Source organism: Mustelus asterias, chromosome 7, assembly GCF_964213995.1.
Source record: "Mustelus asterias chromosome 7, sMusAst1.hap1.1, whole genome shotgun sequence".
In the NCBI taxonomy this organism is placed as follows: Eukaryota; Metazoa; Chordata; class Chondrichthyes; order Carcharhiniformes; family Triakidae; genus Mustelus; species Mustelus asterias.
Window position 1 is genome coordinate 135,806,397 of NC_135807.1, and position 20,203 is coordinate 135,826,599.

The 20,203-nt window shown below is 45.3% G+C and overlaps 1 protein-coding gene across 3 annotated transcripts in view; it reads right to left on the reverse strand.

The window, feature by feature from the left end:
* Window positions 1–6,537: 6,537 nt before the first annotated feature.
* Window positions 6,538–20,203, reverse strand: part of zhx2a (zinc fingers and homeoboxes 2a) — an 85,112-nt gene continuing 71,446 nt past the window's right edge. For all 3 annotated transcript variants that reach the window (XM_078216883.1, XM_078216884.1, XM_078216886.1), the window contains 2 exons: window positions 12,803–15,610; window positions 6,538–7,397 (listed from right to left, as the gene is read on the reverse strand). In XM_078216883.1, coding sequence (XP_078073009.1) covers window positions 12,808–15,438 — 2,631 coding nt within the window. In that variant the 5' untranslated portion in view covers window positions 15,439–15,610 and the 3' untranslated portion in view covers window positions 6,538–7,397; window positions 12,803–12,807. The remainder of the gene's footprint in view (window positions 7,398–12,802; window positions 15,611–20,203) is intronic.

The following is a 20,203-nucleotide window of genomic DNA, read 5'->3' on the forward strand; positions in this document are numbered from 1 at the left end:
TCACAGTAACTTCATTGCAGTGTTAATGTAAGCCTACTTGTGACACTAATAAATAAACTTAAACAATAAGTTTTAACTCAGTGCTTCCCAAAAGAGTCTCCAATAGATCTCATCTCCTGGCAGAATGATGGATAGGATGACCAGCTCCCCTTTAGGAAAGTGCGAGGCAAGGGAAAAACGGAGACAAAAATGACCTTCTCCCACTTCACAGAAGCCCAAGTGTGATTGACACTGACCTGGAGAACACCATTATGCTCAAGGAATAGCTTAAAGATGTGACAAACTCAAAAGAGTAGGTACAAGTTATTCAAAACCTCTGATGCTGGAAGGAAAACATTCATTAGGTATATCTGATGTCCATCGGTTGAAATACTCATAACTTTGGTTTAAGATCCAAGAATAGAATACAAAAGAATACAAAATCACCACCTTCCCCCGCCCGCCTGACCATCTTTCTCACAACAAGACCAAGAAGTTGATAAATGGCTCAAAATTAAGTTTGAATCTTTGAGTGGAACACAGATGGCAAAAATTAAAGTTTATTAGTCCCAACTAGGCTTACATTAACACTGCAATGAAGTTACTGTGAAAATCCCCTGGTCGCACCTGTTTGGGTACACTGAGGGGGAATTTAGCACGGCCAATGCACCTAACCAGCACCAATGCAGCTAACCAGCACGTCTTTTGGACTGTGGGAGGAAACTGGAGCACCGGAGGAAACCCACGCAGACACGAGGAGAACGTGCAAACTCCAGTGACCCAAGCCGGGAATTGAACCTGGGTCCCTGGCGCTGTGCGGCAGCAGTGCTAACCACTGTGCCACCTAAGTAATCCAAATGCTTTGACATTAGTTGGGACGCAACGTATTTCACTCGCATTTAAAATGGCAATTACAGGGATAACTGACAAACACGATGGAGATGTGCACAGAGTTTCAATAAATACAGTAAAACAGCGTCTTTAGCCAGCACACATTCCTGGAGGTATTAAATTGACACACCGTGTAATAACGGACTGCTATACTGTGGATTTGTGTGGTGTTGACTGTCCTTCAATAGTGAAATGGGGGAAATAAGCCCAATTATCAGGAAAAATATTAATTCCGAGGCACATTTTCCAATCAGATCGGCTGAGATTTTCCGGCATTTTCTCTTTTGGTTTCAGATTCCAGCATCCGCAGTAAGTTGCTTTTATTGTGATAATTAGTTGGGTAAATCGGAAGAGTGACAAAGCAAGGAATTTAAGATGAATATGAAAGCATGCACAATGAAAAACAATCAAATTTACAACCTACTTCACAACAACCCAGTCACTTATTTTCTACTGTGATCTTACTCAAGTGAAAAATGTCATGTCGATCTTGTTCTGTTCATTGAAAATAGGCAAAAATGTAGAATTTGTCATGTTAATTAAATATATTCAAGGCTGAGATAGATTTTTCAGCAGTAAGGGAATCAAGGGTTATGGGGATAAGCCAGGAAAGTGAAGCTGAGGATTGTCACATCAGATCAGTCATGGTCTCACCGAATGGCAGAGCAGACCTGATGGGCCGAATGGCCTACTCCTGCACCTATGTCTTTTTTTAAAATTAACAATGCAGAAGGAGACCATTTGGCCCATCAAGTCTGTACTGACCACAAACCCACCCAGGCCCTATTCCCGTAACCCCACACATCTACCCTGCTAATTCCTCTGACATTAGGGTCAATTTATCACGGCCAATCTACCTAATCCGCACATCTGTGGAGTGTGGGAGGAAACTGGAGCACCCGGAGGAAACCCACACAGACATAGGGGAGAACGTGCAGACTCCACACAAACAGTGACCCAAGCTGGGAATTGAACCCGAACCCCTGGCGCTGTGAGGCAGCAGTTCTAACCACTGTGCCACCGTCTTATGGTCTTATAGAACCTCTCTTACTATACTGTACAAACTACAGTTGTTCTTCATTATGCCATGAAGAACTGCTTATCCTATTGTTTCTGGCTAGTTTTTGCACTATGTTATGATGTGGAATTAGAACGCGTCACCCACCCCACCCCACTGTAGAAACAGCACTGGCATCAAGTATTCAAGATCGGGAATGGCACAGCCAATTCCAGAGTAAAACACCATTGCTTTGTAACAAAAATGTAGCCAAACTAAAACATTGTTCATTGACAGAGTGTCATCTGAAAGATTCCTTCCAAGGTTTGGTGTGAATCAACAGATGTTAGATAGTTAAGTAAATTTAATAGAGAGCTACAAATGTATGTAAGATAGAACAATAAAATGAAGGAGATTGTCATCGACTTCAGCAAGCGTAAAGGAGAACATGCCCCTGTCTACATCAACGGGGATGAAGTAGAAAGGGTCGAGAGCTTCAGGTTTTTAGGTGTCCAGATCAACAACAACCTGTCCTGGTCCCCCATGCCGACACTATAGTTAAGAAAGCCCACCAATGCTTCTACTTTCTCAGAAGACTATGGAAATTTGGCATGTCAGCTACGACTCTCACCAACTTTTACAGATGCACCATAGAAAGCATTCTTTCTGGTTGTATCACAGCTTGGTATGGCTCCTGCTCTGCCCAAGACCGCAAGGAACTACAAAAGATCGTGAATGTAGCCCAATCCATCACACAAACGAGCCTCCCATCCATTGACTCTGTCTACACTTCCCACTGCCTCGGCAAAGCAGCCAGCATAATTAAGGACACCACACACCCCGGACATTCTCTCTTCTACCTTCTTCCTTCGGGAAAAAGATACAAAAGTCTGAGGTCACGTACCAACCAACTCAAGAACAGCTTCTTCCCTGCTGCTGTCAGACTTTTGAATGGACCTACCTCGCATTAAGTTGATCTTTCTCTACACCCTAGCTATGACTGTAACACTACATTCTGCACTCTCTTGTTTCCTTCTCTATGAACAGTATGTTTTGTCTGTATAGCGCGCAAGAAACAATACCTTTCACTGTATGTTAATACGTGACAATAATAAATCAAATCAAAAAAAAATCACATTCTGAAAGTTTAACCATTTTTAGGCAGCAGTACGGAAAGAAAACACACCGAGGCTCCAGACACCAACTCGCAAAGGTTCCTTCGACTGCACCTGTGAACGCTATAGGAGGGCAATGGACACATCCTGACCTGGATCTATAATTGCCATTCTTTCACTGTCTCTGGGTCAAAATCCTGGAACTCTCACCCTAACAGCACTGTGGATGTACCTACACCTCAAGGATTGAAGTGGGTTGAGAATGTGGCTCACTATTTGGTAGCACGAGCTTTCGGAGCGCTGCACCTTCATCAGGTGAGTGCCTCAAGGCAATAAGGGATGGCAAGCGAAATACACCCTTGCTAGCGATGCCCAGCAAACTCCATACAGTCACCCAAGCCATAGTGGCACAGTGGTTAACACTGCTGCCTCACAGCACCAGGGACCCGATTTTGATTTCAGTTTGGGTCACTGTGTGGAGTTTGCACATTCTCCCCGTGTCTGCGTGGGTTTCCTCCGGTTGCTCCAGTTTCCTCCCACAGTCCAAAGATGTGTGGGTTGGTTGGACCAGCAATGCTCAATTGCCCCTTAGAGTCAGGGGGACTAGTTAGGGTAAATGCATGGGGTTATGGGAATAGGGCCTGGATGGGATTGTGGTCGATGCAGACTCAGTACAGTCCTTCTGCACTGTAGGATTCTGATTATTGAACCTGGGTCCCTGGCGCTGTGAGGCAGCAGTGCTAACCACTGCGCTGTCATCAAGAATCATCTAGTTTGCGTTTACTTCAACAACTAGCCTTTTGAATACCAAGTGGGAAGGAATTGCGAGTGTTCTTGTGCACTGAACACAAACAACAAAGAGCTGAGTTGAGAATGTTCAAAGGGTTCCACATAACAGTTGATTTGATTGGCACCCATTCATCACCTTAAACACACACAACCTCCACCACAGGTGGACAGTGTTGGCAGTGTGTACTATCTACAAGATGCACTGCAGCATCCCACCCTGACAGCACCTTCCTAACCTCTACCATCCAGGAGGATGTTGTGTACAAATGATAATTCCATCAGGTAATGCTGAGTTTGGTTTTAAAAAAAGCTAAACTGAAGTAAAATCAAAGCATTCCGAAGGTAGAGTGGAATTTCAGGAACTTAACAAGACAGCATACTCATTGGGGTTAACATACATTATTTCTGTAACATTAACCGCATCCCAGCTTTCTGCCCTGCAACCCACCCATTTCATTTAATTTGTAAGTCATTCTTCTGGTTAGAAATTCCATTGTTAAATGCAATTATTTGAGGGGTTCAAACCTGTTTACAATTAAACTTGGAGGAATTATAAAGTGAATACAATTGAGATAGAGTTCCATTTTCTTTGGCACAAGTCTAATGCGATGTTAGCTCAGTAATTCAATTGAATAAGAATATTTTTTTTAAATGTTTTACAATCACAAAGTGACGAATAGAAGTTGTTACTGTAATTCTACAAAATAATATTAGGGTGAAAACTTTGGACCCCCAGAGAAAGCTGGAAGTTGATTATTAAACATGTCAGTACTGGTTTGCTTTTGCAAACTTTTTACCATTCTGAAGGTGTGGGGCATTTTCTTATTTGTTCACAGGACGTGGGTATTTATTGCTCATCCCATTTGCCCTTGTACCACTGCAGTCCGTGTGGTGTTTGGAAGGGAATTCCCCACGATTTTGACCCAGCGACAATGAAGGAACACAGTGAGGCAGTTCCAATTCAGGATGGTGTGCAGCCAGGAGGGGAACTGGTAGATGGTGGTGGTGTACCCATGCATTTCCTGCCCTTGTCCTTCTAGATGGTAGAGGTTAGGAAGGTGCTGTCAGGGTGGGATGCTGCAGTGCATCTTGTAGATAGTACACACTGCCCACACTGTCCACGTGTGGTGGAGGGCGTGTGTGTTTAAGGTGGTGAATGGGTGCCAATTAAATCAACTGCTTTGTCCTTAAATGATGTAAAAATTGGATTTTCCACCAGTATATATAGCCTATCATAGAAAGAGGAGAATCATTTAATTAGAAAAACCACAAATGGAGGTAAAATTATTAGCATTATTTTAAAAATCCACGTGGTACTATAGCACACACAATAGCAGCAGTGGAATCTAATATGATGATGCTTTCACTTAACCTTCACAGTTAACATAACACATGCATGTATGATAAACATGGATCCAGCAAACTCAATGAGAGATCATATTAAATATTATAATTTGGGACCAATAGCATTGCTCGTTATTCAGATGTAATGTAAGTTTACACCCAGTGCTTTGACTCAAAGTCATGCATCACGATGTCTTCATTTCACCTTTCTCCCTGCCTTTAACTGCAACACAGCTTCATTACCCCATTTTTCCAATGATGTGTTTAGTTACCCTTTTTAGCCCAGTTTTTAACGTAATGCACCACTGTTCCCTTTGCACTCGCATTTGAACACCGTCCCTGAAAATAAAAACAGGGTCTAGCCTCTTTCAGCTAAAAGTATAGGAGGCTATTCAGCCCATAGAATTGAATCATAGAATTCCTACAGTACTGAAGGAGGCCATTCAGCCCATCGAACCTGCAATCCCACCCAGGCCCTATCCCCATAACCCCATGTATGTACCCTGCTAATACCCCTGATACTAAGGGGCAATTTAGCATGGCCAATCAACCTAACCTGCACATCTTTAGACTGTGGGAGGAAACCCATGCAGATACGGGGAGAACATGCAAACTCCACACAGTCACCCGAGGAATTGAACCTGGGTCCCTGGTGCTGTGAGGAAGCAGTGCTAACCATTGTGTCACCCAATCGAGTTTGTTCAACCATTGTGATCATAACTGATCTATGACTTATCATACCCTGCCTTTGCCCCATATCCCTTAATATCTTTGGCTAACTAAAACATCACTCAATCGAAGATTTAACATTAACATCTGAAGTGTGCTCCGAACTCCTCCCACCCTTTGTGTTTCTAAATTTCACACCTGGCACTAATTATTTTTGACTGGTCCCTGAAACAGCTACTTTCTGCAGGGTAAGAATAGATCTCAGCTCTGATGATCCCCCTCCTCTGGATGAGCTTTGAAGGAGTTCCAATCTCACCCAGCACGTCACTACAGCTTGGGTAACAGGATAAGAATCTTGACACCAGGGTGGAGATTCAAATTTACACCCTATCAAGTCGAATGCTCCATCCTCTCAGCTCATGGAGTCATTGACTCACTACAGTGCAGAAGGAGGCCATTCAGCCCATAGCATCTGCACCAACACTCCGACAGAGCATCCCAACCCAGCCCCTCCTCCTGCCCTAGCCCCGTAACGCCTTCCATTGACCCCACTAATCCCCCTCATGGGCAATTTAGCATGACCAATTCACACAACCTGCATATCTTTGACTGTGGGAGGAAACCGGAGCACCCGGAGGAAACCCACGCAGACACGGGGAGAACGTGCAAACTCCACACAGTCACCCAAGGCAGGAATTGAACCCGGATCCGTGATGATGTGAAGCAGCAGTGCCAACCACTGTGCCACCCATCTCAAACTCAGCCCCATCTGTGGAATTTGACTCAGAAACGCAACTTATAGTCTGAGCCCCTAATCCATTGGTTGCCAGGTTTAGTAAAATAATTGCAAAAATTCAGACTGGGGACAACACTTTTTTTTTTATTCTTTTGAATATGTAATCTTGCGAAAGATAGGAGGAAACAAGTTACTGCAACTTCAATTATGTTAGTATACTGACATAAGAAAGTCAATATTGCACATCGCTAGACTGGAGGCTGCCCAGAGCAGTTTGCATTACAATACAAATGGAGCCTCTTACAATATCAAGCTTCTAATAATGTGCTTGTTAAAATATCTTTTCCTGCCATTTTATACATCAAAGACTTAAAAGATGTTACTGGGACTCGAACATAATTTTCGTCATTCAGTATCTCAGCCCTCTTTGGCTAGGAGTTCAGTTTTTTTTTTGTAAAAGTAGTGAGTGTAAAAGATGTCAAATGTAGAGTGTCTGTAGTGGTAACTAACTCTAAAACCAGTGGGGACTCTAAGGGCACACCCTGATCGGCAAAGTTCAACTCTCACCAATTATAAATGTAATAAAATTCCTAAATTGTACAAATCTGTTCAAAAACAGAAAAAAATATTTACAAAGACCCTTTTTGATTACAGTAGTAAAACTTTGGCACTATGGATATAACCGAATCTCTCGCTCTCCGACAGATGCTCGAACGGGAAGTCAGTCCTCATTCTGTCTCCATGTTTGCAATCTCACACAGTATATAGTCAGAGATGAAGTTCTCCATTACTCTCCTTTCGTTGCAGAGAATAGAAATGGTCGTTTCCTTTAGACAAGATGTTTCTATTTGTGTCAGAACTTTTCTCATTTGGTTTCCTACGGAGGTGAAACAAACAAGATGTTACGTGCTTTTAAAAAAAAACAATAAGAAGGGCAAATCCCAACATCGAATCTGGCCAAGCTATTTTGCAAATCACTTGTGGCGCACTGTGTTTTTCCCTATCCCCCCCCCCCCCCCGCCCCCGCCCCCGCCCCCCCCCGCACTCCTGATTCTCCCCCACACGGTTTCCTGACCCAAGGTGGGGAGGTAAGCAGGGAAGAAGTGAGCGAAAAAAAAAATCAAAAGCTAAACTTTATCATCCTCATCTTAGAAGGGCGGCACAGTGGTTAGCACTGCTGCCTCACAGTGCCAGAGACCCGGGTTCGATTCCCGGCTTGGGTCACTGTCTGTGCAGAGTCTGCACGTTCTCCCCATGTCTGTGTGGGTCTCCTCCGGGTGCTCCGGTTTCCTCCCACAGTCCGAAAGGCGTGCTGGTTAGGTACATTGGCCGTGCCAAGTTCTCCCTCAGTGTACCCGAACAGGGGCCGGAGTGTGGCGACTCGGGGATTTTCACAATAACTTCATTGCAGTGTTAATGCAAGCCCACTTGTGACACTAATAAATAAACTTTAAATCTTTAGACTAGCTCGAGGGGAGCACTGAGAGTTGCACGGGGAATTGCACAAAGTCACAATGTATGCAGAAATTTTTAAAAACTAAAAAGGTTTTTGTTTAGGGTTGTGAATCATGAACACTTTTTACTCCTCTCCCAAATTTAGAGTTCATAGAGTTTTACAGCACAGAAAGAGGCCCTTCAGCCCATCATGAATGTGTTGGTTATCAAACACCTATCCTAATGCTATTTTCCAGCATTGGGTCATTAATAATCTAATGACCATGTGTGTTTTTGGAGTTTCTTTAAATGTAGAAACATGTCCCAAAGTGTTTGAGAGATGTAAATCAGGAAAAAGAATCCTCAATCTGTAAACCATTTTGTCTTTATAAAGATTTAAGAAAAAGTCTCAATGTCAATGGAATAAAGTGATGGCAGTAAGTTGTTAAAGTGATCCCACACTCACCGCTTAGGCAACCAGGCATGGACAATATCAGTGAAGAGGAAACAGGTCATATGTGAGGAACTGGTCAGGCCACATTTTGATCTTTCACTACCAGAAGGATGTGGAAGCTTTGGAGAAAGTGCAAAGAAGGTTCACCAGGACGTTGCTTGGTCTTGAGGGCACTGGCTACGAGGAGAGGTTGAATAAACTAGGATTGTTTCACTGAAAAGATGGAGGTTGAGGGGAGACCTGATAGAGGTCTACAAGATTATGAGAGGCATCGACAGGATGGATAGTCACAAGCTTTTTTCCCCAGGGTGGAAGTGTCAATCACAAGGAGGCACAGATTCAAGGTGAGTGGGGAGAGAAATTTTAAGTGAAGTGGGGCAAGTTTTTCACGCAGAGAATGGTGGGTGCCTGGAACACGCTGCCAGAGGAGGTGGTGGAAGCAGGCACACTAGCAACATTCAAGAGACATCTGGATGGGTCCATGAATAAGGAGGGAATAGAGGGATACGGACCGAGTAAGGACAGAATTTTTTTATAGTTTAGTTAGGGCATCATGAACGGCATGGGCTTGGAGGGCTGAAGGGCCTATTCCTGTGCTGTACTTTTTTTTGTTCTTTGGTCTGTGGAGGCCAGTGCAGTCTGTTTTCTGTTTGTCACCATTGGACTGTGTTCCCTCCTGCCTCTTTTGGAGCTGTTTAGTTCTGTAGAGGGTATGGTACCATAGGCAAGGACAGCCTTTGGTTGTCTCACGCAGGTGGTCATTTCTGAACCTGCACACTGAGTGCCAGGAGACCCTTGGCCCAACACAGGATGGAGACATCACAACGCTGTACATTCCTGTCATCCTTATACCTCCGTGCTGGGTAAAGTTACCCGCAAGCACGACCGCCTCTCCCCCAGCACAAACCTCCATGGGTCAGATGTATGCAAGGAGAAGCTGGGTAAGTACTGAATGGCCTGTTTGTGCTGTGATGCCTATATCACTGCGACTGTCAGCATCATCATTCTTCAAAGAAGACATTTATTTCTTCAACGCGATTCCACCTTTTCATTATGAATAAATGACCCAAAGGTTTGAGAGAAAGCGTACGCAGCTTGGATTGCATTTTTTTTGGAAGGTACTATGAAAGCATCCAAGATCTTCACTGAGCTGTACGGAACGGGATGAGAAACTTCAAAGGCTTTGATTGTTGAAGACAGTTTCCGTTTCTCCCTGCCACCCAAGACTCAGAGGCTGCAACTCAACTTCTACATTGGAGGGAAATCTCTGCGATGTTGCTGCCACTGATGCTCTCTGTTCTGGGTTCCTTTGGTCACCTTTGTGAAGTCCTACCCCAGGAGAGCTTGTGAAGGAGGGGAGGGGGGTGGGGGGGAAGAGTACCCAAACTATGGAGGATTTGCATTTCTATAGCACCTTCCATCATGACAGGATGCCCCTAAAACACTTTACAGCCAATGCTGAACTTTCCAAAATATAGTCACTATTGTAATGTAGGAAACTCAGCAGCCAATTTACACACAGCAAGATCCCATAAACAGCAATGTGATGACGACCTGGTAATCTGTTTCTGTGGTGTGGTTAAAAGGATAAATATTAACCAGGGTACTGGGCATTAACCCCAGCCCTTTTCCCTCCTTCCAAATAGGGCCGATTGAGACAGACAGGTCCTCGGATTAACGTCTCATTTGGAAGACGGCAAGTCTGACTGTGTAGCACTCACTCAGTGCTCCACTAGAGCGTTAACTGGTACTTAAGTAGCTGGAGTGGGTCTTGAACACAGTACCTTGTGACTCTGAGGTGTGTGTGCTGCTCATTGAGCCATGGCTCACACTTGTCTCCTACCAGAGTTAATCATTTTCAAACTGAATACTAACGTTGAACAATTTTGCAGAATTTACACAAGTGTCATAGCGAAAACTAGAAATTGCGAATATTCAGGAGAGCGCAACAACATGAATAGTTTCTAAAGGGACGACTGTACGGTGGTGGAATCTTGGTAATTTGTCACACAGAACAGAAAGGTCATGTTACAAAACAAGGTACAAGATTCAGCAAACTGAAGTAACAGTGATCCAGATGGCACAGAATTCGAGCAAACTGAGATTGTGGGGAACAATCTGCTCTCGAGCTAACTCCGTACCTGAGGTAGAGTCAGAATGATAATGTCTACCTCTCGCCAGCCAATTCCATGTGTTCATGACAGAAACAAACTCTCCCCTCAAAGAGAATACTTGACCCTGTTGAAGACATCGTCAAGATTCCAGGACAACAGAAAAATAATTCAACATTGTCCGTCAGGAGAGAGGCGCATTACAGGGCCCAGAGCTAGGTCTCCAATAAGAGAACTCGTTTAACATGAGCACTTAATTATGGGCAGGACCTTTCTCCCTCGCCACGGTGTGTTTCGCATGGGGGGTTGGGGGAAGGGGGGTGAGAAAAGAGAGCAGGTCAGTGCACCACTCGGTGGTGGGATCTTATGGTCCTGCTGTTGTCAATGCAGCTTCTGGTTGAACGCACATCTTTCACCAACAGGAGTGCGCCATTGGTGGGACCATAAGATCCCACAAGCGCAAACACCAGCAAGAATTTGGCAATCGTCTCTTTCAAACGTGGCTTGATGGCAATCCCCCAACCCGATAATGCTCCTTTGAGCGCATTGGGACACAAATGAAAAATATGCTGTTTAAGTGCAGCTGTTCTGAGGAATTCCCAGGAATATCCCCATTCCTTCACTGTTGCTGGATCAAAAGCCCAGAATCATAGAATCCTACAGTGCGGAAGGAGGCCATTCAGCCCATCGAGTCTGCACTGACAACAATCCCACCCAGGTCCTATCCTTGTCACCCCAAGTAATCAGACTCCCTCCCTATCAGCACTGTGGGTGTACCTACACTGCATGGGCTGCAACAGTGCAAGGCGGCCACTCACCACCACCTTCGAGGGCAAAAGGGACGGGAAACAAATGTTCACCTTGCCAGCGATATCCGCACCCCATGGAGAAAAATGTCAACGTGATTATGAATATAGGATTAATACGTCTCAAAAATAATAAATGATTTTAGCTTTAGGCTTGGGTGACGTGCGCTCACCGTGCCATTTCTAAAACTCTCAGCTAAACACATTGTTCTGGCTTAAAGAATCATTTGGATTTTAAAATTTATACAATATGTTGACATCTGTGGATGTAGATTTGAATAGCACAGGTATCTACAGGAATACAGATATCTGCTGGAATAATAAACCAGCATGTATCTGCTCAGTGCCATTGCACACCAGTACTCATCCAACCGTGTCATTAGGTTCCTGGCTCCAACGCACCCCTCCCTAATGAGCTCAATGCATTCTCTGCACATTCTGAGCAAGAGGTCAGTGAGTACGTGCCCTCCACCCTGGAAGAACCTGCACCTGAGGTCACCACTATAGATATCAGTGCAGCCTTCTCAAAGGTCAACCCACGGAAAGTGACTGGATTTATACAAACCAAAATAAGTTATAAACTGCTTACCTTCACTGGCAGAGAGTGTCAGAAACCAGAGGGACACAGATTTAATTGTGATTAGCGAAAGAACCAGAGGAGACACAGGGAAACATTTTTTTTATATATACAAATCACAGCGAGTTACGATGATCTGGAATGTGCTGTCTGAAAGGGCAGTGGAGACAGATTCAACAGTACCTTTCGAAAGGGAATCGGATAAATAGAGGAAGGCAGAAATTTTACAGGGTTATGAAGGCAAGGGCAGGCTAGTGCGGCAAATCACATTTATTTCAATGGTTCTTTATGGAGATTTACGGTCTACACTGCTGGAGCATCAAACCCTTCAATCAGCATTAAAAGGATTCCATTCTCTTTTAACTGGCTGGGGAAAGGCTTCGTTCCCCTGGCAGGGAAGTAAGGGTCACAATCAACATATCCTCTACTTCTTACTGGTGGGTGTGTGATTTGTGCACGAGGGCCCTTTAACTTAAAGGGGCCAACCTGCATTTGGCCTGCGCCCAAATATTCGGGTAGCTGCTCGATTGTATGGCCCTGGGGGCACATTTGTCACATTCTCAGGATAAAGGGTCAGGCAGAGAAATTGTCTTCACTCAAGAGGGCTGTGAACCTATCTATCCCAGGGAACTGTGGATGCCAAGTACATTCCAGACAAAGAGCAATTGATGTCCTAGACACTGAGGGGATTGAGGGAGACGGGGAAGAGTGCAGGAAAGTGGAGTTGAGGTAGAAGATCGACAATGATTTTACTGAATGGCGGAGCAGGCTTTAAGGGCTAACCGGTCTACAGTTCCCATCTCTAATGTTCTCATTCAGCGCATGTACAGTCTCAACACACGGTTCTATCCAAGAAACCGACTGCGGGTGGATGGAAAATTAAATAATTAAGTCCTTTACCTTAGCTATATTGCGGGATTTTCAGCAGACATTCTTTCAGAATCCAGTTCATTAAACTCAGTTGAGCCACATTGTGGCGTGTGCGCCCAGCTGCCCGTGTATTCAGAGACAACATTTTCATCTCTCTCACTGATGTCCTCTACCTCACCCCACTCCTCATCCTCATCCTCATCCTCACTATATTGGCCGTCTCTGCTATTGCTCTCTGACGTGTCCATGGCATCTTCCGTTTGTTTTTCTGCAAACCAGTCCCTGACCTGCTCGTAGCTCATGTTGGACTTTGAGACCAACTCATCGAGGTCTTCCTCCCGAAGCTGCCTGTGCCGTAGGTAATACTGGAATAGGACGGTTTTCCCAGCCCGGCTGTGTGTCGAATGTCCCACTCCACCCCAAACTCCAGCTGCTTTGTGTCCTCTGCTACTTCCTCTTCGCTCATTGCCATTGAGGTTGTTCTGGCCATTGTGACTCTCCGTGTTTGCTCTTTGGTACTGGTCAAGCCATTTCAAGTTGCCATTCTTAATTGCATATCTATTGTCGCCAAACCAACGGACAATGTCGTTTCTTGGCAGCCCACTCTGTACCGCTAGACTGTCATATTGCTCTACTGTTGGCCACTGTGTCCGCACAAAAGCACTCTTTAGGATGTGCAGCTGTTCCTGGCTTTTCTTGTGAGTTTTGTCAATTGGACTGGTCGTTTTAATGTGCTGTATGCCTACACTTGGTGGAGGGGTCCCCGGATAATTTGGTCCCGAAAGGGACGTTTTTGTCTGGCTATTGTCAGCTACGTCAAGTCCTTCTGATTTTATAGTCTCTGGTTTCACATCCTGACTGAGGAATGGCCTGCTCGTTTCGAGGATCGCCCCTTCCAGCGAGTCTCTCAGCTTTCTCCGCTCAGAGAACCAGGCATCGATCTCCCTCCTGGTCAGTTTGGACTCTGACCGCAATCGCTCTTTCTCCTCGTCTGTCGGGAAGGAGCTAGATTGAAAGCTCTCCTCCAGCACCTTCAGCTGGTCCGTGCTTTTCTCTTTGAATCTCTGCGGCGCAAAATCGGAGAAGCTATTCCACCCAGATTTCCGATTCGGGTGGCCCCCCAGAGGAGGGTCCTGGGGGATGGTGACCACGATTTCGTGAGCGGCGTGGCTGGAATGGCCCTTTTGGGTGCGGTAGCGATTATCGCTGAACCATTTCTTGATCTCCGCCCTGGAGAGTTTAGTCACCTGCATGAGTCGGAAAACCTCTTCGTCATCGGGGAACTGGCTGACGGCAAAGCTGGCTTTCAGCTCCGCCATCTGCTCCTTGGTCTTCTTCCGGCTGGTGTTGATATCTGTGGCGCTCGGGGAGAACAGGACGGAATTGCCCTGTGAGGCGAGCTGGCAAACCTGCACAACGTTCGCCCGCTTCGGGTCCCCGGTTACTTGCGGGGGCGGTAAGCTCCGTTTCTGGGCCTGGCTAGCGCTGGCGCCAGCAGATACCGTCAGGGTGATGGGAGAGCAGGACACCGTCGACCCGTTGGCCACTTGCGTCCAGACGATGCCGGTCTGGCTGACTAACTGGCACGGCACTCCTGTCTGGATAACCTGCTGCGTCGTGCCTTTGGTGGAGGATGGCATCTGTGCCGGCACCATCGTGATAGTTGGCGTCTGAATGGTGCCATTGAACATCATTTTCCTGGCCTCTTCCACCTCCTCGGGGGCCCAGCTGATGCCATGTTTAAGACGCTGGGTGGAGAACCACAGTTTGATTTGTTCCTCCGGATGCTTTGAGACGGCTGTCAGCCAGGATAGCTCTGCCTGTGTAGGGTAAGGGAATTTATTGAAGGAACCAGTGAGGCTTTTGTTAACATCCATAGCAGCGTTATACTTGGAGCCATGCATAGGGATCATGACTTTGGGTATTAGGTTGATGTTTGGTGGCGGCTGTATAGATGGCATCACATGAGGCACTCCATCCTTAATCACAGTTTCTGGAATAAGTAATCCACCATTGGCGTTGTGGATAACGTCAGTGTCTGTTCTGTTTTCTTGCTTAGTACTATATTCATCCTTCACTCGCGGCAACACGTTGATTCTTTTAACATCTGCTTTGCTTTTAATCATTTTCATGATTGGAGTTTTACTTATTGAGATTCCGGCTGGAGGAATTTCCTCTCTGTCCGTGCTCCCAATGTTAGTGGGGTCTTCAATTGTTTGCTCAAGAATAGTCTGATTATTGCGTTTTATCAACTTCAACTTGAAGTTGCTTTCGCCTTGGTGATGTCGGCCATTATGATCCGTAAAGGTGTCGTACCTTTTTGTTGTAAAATTACAAACCGCACAGACATAAAATGGATTGAGGATAACGTTCGGGTGTATCGTATCGACATGTTCTGTAAACTCATTCAAGTCCTGTGATTCAAAGGTGCAGTATTTACATTCATAGCCTCCCTCTAGTTTCTTGGTCTGTTGATTGTCTAAGGCAGTTTTCTCTACAATCTGATCCGCGTCGCTTACACCATTATCCGCCGGCCAGCTTTCATCCGACAACTGGCGGGGGGACCTCTCGCCCCCGTTCCCATCCACCTCCATGTCTGGGTCTGGCTCCAAGACATCCGTGGCACGCACCATGCAAGGGGTTGTTGACTTCCGTTTACTAGCCATGAGTGTTCGATGACGAGGGGCAGCAAGTTGGCGAGGGGCCTTCTCGAAAGCTCGGTGGACCGGTGCCCTCCTTCGGGAAGTGGAAACTCCAGATTGCAGTAACTCAGATTTCACTGATTCCCATCAGCTGCAACCAGCAGCTCTGTTGGCCCACATCACCAGAGAATTTTACCTGCAATACACAACAGTTAAATCACAGCTTTCTTTAGAAAAAATATTAAACGCCTATACAGCACTGAAAGATGGATTCAAAATAGGTCCAGCCCAAGATCGTGAAGGGTTTAGAAAGCAGCTTGATTATTAGGGACGCCTGAATTCCCTCAGGACTGTTTAAAGTTACACAGGTGCCAACTTTGATTGGTTTCCTTTGATTCCTTCAAGTAAAGGCCAGCACTGAGGAATGGACACACACAGTCACCTGCAATGTGGGGACACAGCTGGGGTGGGGTTAGGTGCAGGGTTTTGCACTCTCTACACTTAAAACTGCCCCAAATTTGATGGGGTGGCACAGTGGTTAGCATTGCTGCCTCTCAGCGCCAGGGACCCGGATTGGGTCTCTGTGTGGAGTTTACACGTTCTTCCAGTGTCAGAATGGGTTTCCTCTCAGTCCAAAGATGAGCGGGTTAGGTTGATTGGCCAGGATAAATTGATCCGAGTGTCAGGGGGATTAGCAGGGTAAATGTGGGATTGTGGTCGGTACAGAATCGATGGGCTGAATGGCCTCATTCTGCACTGTAGGGATTCTATGATTTCAAAGAAACAATCCCGGCTCGGGTCACTCTGTGCAAAGTCTGCGCGTTCTCCCCGTGACTGCGTGGGTTTCCTCCGGGTGCTCTGGTTTCCTCCCACAGTTTGAAAGACGTGTTGGTTAGGTGCCTTGGCCATGCTAAATTCTCCCTCAGTGTACCCGAACAGGCGCCGGAGTGTGGCGACTAGGGGTAGTCACAGTAACTTCATTGCAGTGTTAATTTAAGCCTACTTGTGACACTAATAAATAAACTTTAAAACTGGGAATCTGGATAAACACACGAGGGAGGAAGAATTAAATGGACCTACTAACAGGGCTAAATAAAAGACAAGAGGTGATAGTGATGTAACTAGCAGTCTGAGTTAAATTTGAATCCACTTACAATGTTGCAAATACATTTTTACCAGCTGCTTTGCTGGATTCGAAAACATTACGAATCACTTCAGGCCTGGATGGATGGAACATGCTTGACGCAGTATCACTATATCATTGTCGCCATGTTTTCAGATACTTTAAGCACTAAAACCGCTGCCTCTCTCCCCTCCCAATTTTAAAACCTACCAGAGCATTGGTCACTTGCCTGGATATCTCATTATGTGGCAACGAGGTCAAAGGTGAAGCACAAGGGGATGTTTTACACAGCAGTGAGTCAATGCTTGCAGATGGAAAGGGAGGATGGGAAATTAATAAGGCAAGAGAAATTAAAATACAGTTATTGGTACAACTCGGTGTGTGTTACAGAGGTCAGTGGAGAGGAATTGGAGGCAGGATGGGCAGTTCATATACATCAACAGCAAGGCAATGTAACTGGATGACTTTATCCATTCCAAGGTCAACCCGAGTGCAAACAACACCCTGCAGGTGGGGCAGGATAGACCCAAGGGATGACAATCTATCTAGTCTCAGTCTCCAGTCTCAGATGATGCGGGGGGATGGGGGGGGGGGGGGGGGGTGGAAGACACTGGAATCCTCAAAATTCACTCTAAGCACTAAACCCCTGCCTAACCCTTCTGCCTCTCTCCCCTCGTAAAGACTCATCACTCCACCCCCCATCACATCTAATGGCATCAGGTCAAATACTCGCAAGAAGACTTCCTTTTGCTTGCCACCTTGGAAGAAAGGAAATTCGGCATGTCAGCTACGACTCTCACCAACGTTTACAGATGCACCATAGAAAGCATTCTTTCTGGTTGTATCACAGCTTGGTCTGGGCTCCTGCTCTGCCCAAGACCGCAAGGTCGTGAATGTAGCCCAATCCATCACACAAACTAGCCTCCCATCCACACTTCCCGCTGTCTCGGTAAAGCAGCCAGCATAATTAAGGACCCCACGCACCCCGGACATTCTCTCTTCCACCTTCTTCCATCGGGAAAAAGATACAAAAGTCTGAGGTCACGTACCGACCGACTCAAGAACAGCTTCTTCCCTGCTGCTGTCAAGACATTTGAATGGATCTATCTTGCATTAAGTTGATCTTTCTCTACACCCTAGCTATGACTGTAACACTACATTCTGCACTCTCTCCTTTCCTTCTCTATAAACATTATGCTTTGTCTGTATAGCGTGCAAGAAACAATACTTTTCACTGTATGTTAATACATGTGACAATAATAAATCAAATCAAAATCAGTGCTTCTCCATGTTGAACACCACTAAAAGTAACAAAAGGCACAGAATGTACTCTCGGTGGAGAACATCCATCTCTAAAAAGAGCTCAGTAGCACCGCCGCTCCCTGAGCTGCCCAAATCCCCAAGGGCAATGCTGCCAGACCAAAGCCGCAGAGGACATTGAACACAATGGGACAACCTACCCAACCTGTTCCTCAACCATCTGCCTGTTGCAGACGTGTCTGCCCAGGAATGACCAAGAGACCGAATCTTGTCTTCAAACCCTCCATCGTGTTAGGTGGCACAATGTGCGAAGTGAGGTAGATCAAGAAAAGATCAAGTGATCAACACTGGGCATCCATGGGGGCCTTCTGAGCCATTGGCAGCAGAATTGCACCAATACATTCTATAACCGCAAGGCCTGGCATATCCGCTAGGGAAAGAACATTTAAAACAGTTTCATGAGCAGGCAGATTATGAAGAGCCACTGGGAGCAAGGGAATATTTTCACTTGAGTAGAGAAAATGGAATCAAGAAGTTATCGCCATTGTCAATACTTAACCCTCAATGAACGTCACTAAAGAAAAATGATCATTTAGCTCACCGTTGTTTGAGACCTTGCAATGTACAAACTGGTGGCTTAGTTAACCACAGTAATTACATTTCAAAGGTATTATTAACTGGACCGAGGAGATATTAGAACGTTCCATATGCAGAAGGCTGGTGGAACAAGGATTGTTTTGCCACAGAGTGTGGCTGAGGCAAAGGTCATTCTTTGAGGGAAAATTGGATAAATATTTAAGGCAGAGGGCTGTGGGGAGATAGCAATGGGTTAAAGATTAACCTTGTGCGACCACAATTGCAATTCAAGGGCCAAAATAGTGAGGTGCCCTCTAAAAGGGACCTGTTTGAACTGGCAAACAACAGCATTTCCTTAGACATGTTGAAGGATCCTTACTGAGCCATACATTGTCTAAACAAGGGAATAGAAGCTTGGCTATTTACTTTGTCAAGCTATGTACAAGGAGAAAAATAAAGAGAGATAGGATTGAAAGAGAGAGAAAAAAACAAATGGGTTTTTCAAAAACTCCAATAACTCAAGAGTCATAGACCGATGCAGAACAGAAACAGGCCCTTCGGCCCAACTGGTCCATGCCGACCATAGTGCCCTCCCAGCCAGTCCCAATTGCCCGCGTTTGGCCCATATCCCTCTAATCCTTTCCCATCCATATACTTATCCAAATGTTGCTACTGTACCTGCCTCAACCACTTGCTCAAGCAGCTCATTCCATACACGCACCACCCTCTGCGTGAAGAAGTTGCTCCTCAGGTCCCTTTGAAATCTTTCCCCACTCAACTTAAACCTATGCCTTCTAGTTTTCAATTCCCCTTCCCTGGGAAAAAGACTATGTGCGTCCGTCCCATCTATATCCCTCATGATTATATACGCCTCAATAAGGTCACCCCTCATTCTCCTATGTTCCAAGGAATAAATCTGAAGGAATAAGATCACATTCTTTAAAGTTTCAGTGCCAGAGAGGTCGTTCAGCAGTAGTTTGGATGACCTATCATTCCATAAAGAATCCACTTATACTTGAAGGGACGAGTCCCAACTTTTTCTCATGTGGCTATTGAGTAAGTACAGCAACTTTGAATGCGGAATTCCTCAGAGAGATGCTGCATTAGTGAAGCTGTTGAAGGAGCAGTACCACTCGGACAGTAATTCCAGCATCCAGGTTTAATTGCGCTTGTCCAAACATCAAAAGTCTGTGGCCGATTTCCTCTTTGATACTGGCAAGCACCGACAGGCTCACTCGTTATTTCTTCCACAAAATCTGGGCCTACATCTTCGCTGGGATCCCGAAGAGTGCATACAGCTTCTACATTATTAGATCATATTGTACTGGTAACAAATTTATTCCAGTGATTGCATGATTCACTCAAATGTTCAGTACCTGTCAAAAGATAATGCTAAACGCACTCACTCACAGCGCATCTCAACGCGTTTGGTTTAAAAAAAAATAACTTCCACTCGACAAGACTGAAATCTTAATTCATTGAACAAACTTGAGGAAAGAGAGCAATGATCTGGTTTAGCAACTTGAACTTTAAAAGATTAAGAGATAAAACAAAGGCCCAAAAGGCCAAGTTTAATGGCAATGTGGCCTATAGGAAGTATCCTACTTTGTGCTCAATTATTTTAGAAGGACAGGAAATCAATTCTAAAATATTAGGCGTCATGAGATCATTTATCTTTGAATGAGCAGGAAACAATCTTTATTTTGCAAGTATCTTCCAGTTGCAACTAGAAAACAAAAACACGGGGAAATGTTCTTTACCTTTGGGATATTTTGACAGATTAATTGATTATTTCAATGCTGCCAACTTTCACTTTTGAATGCATTTGTT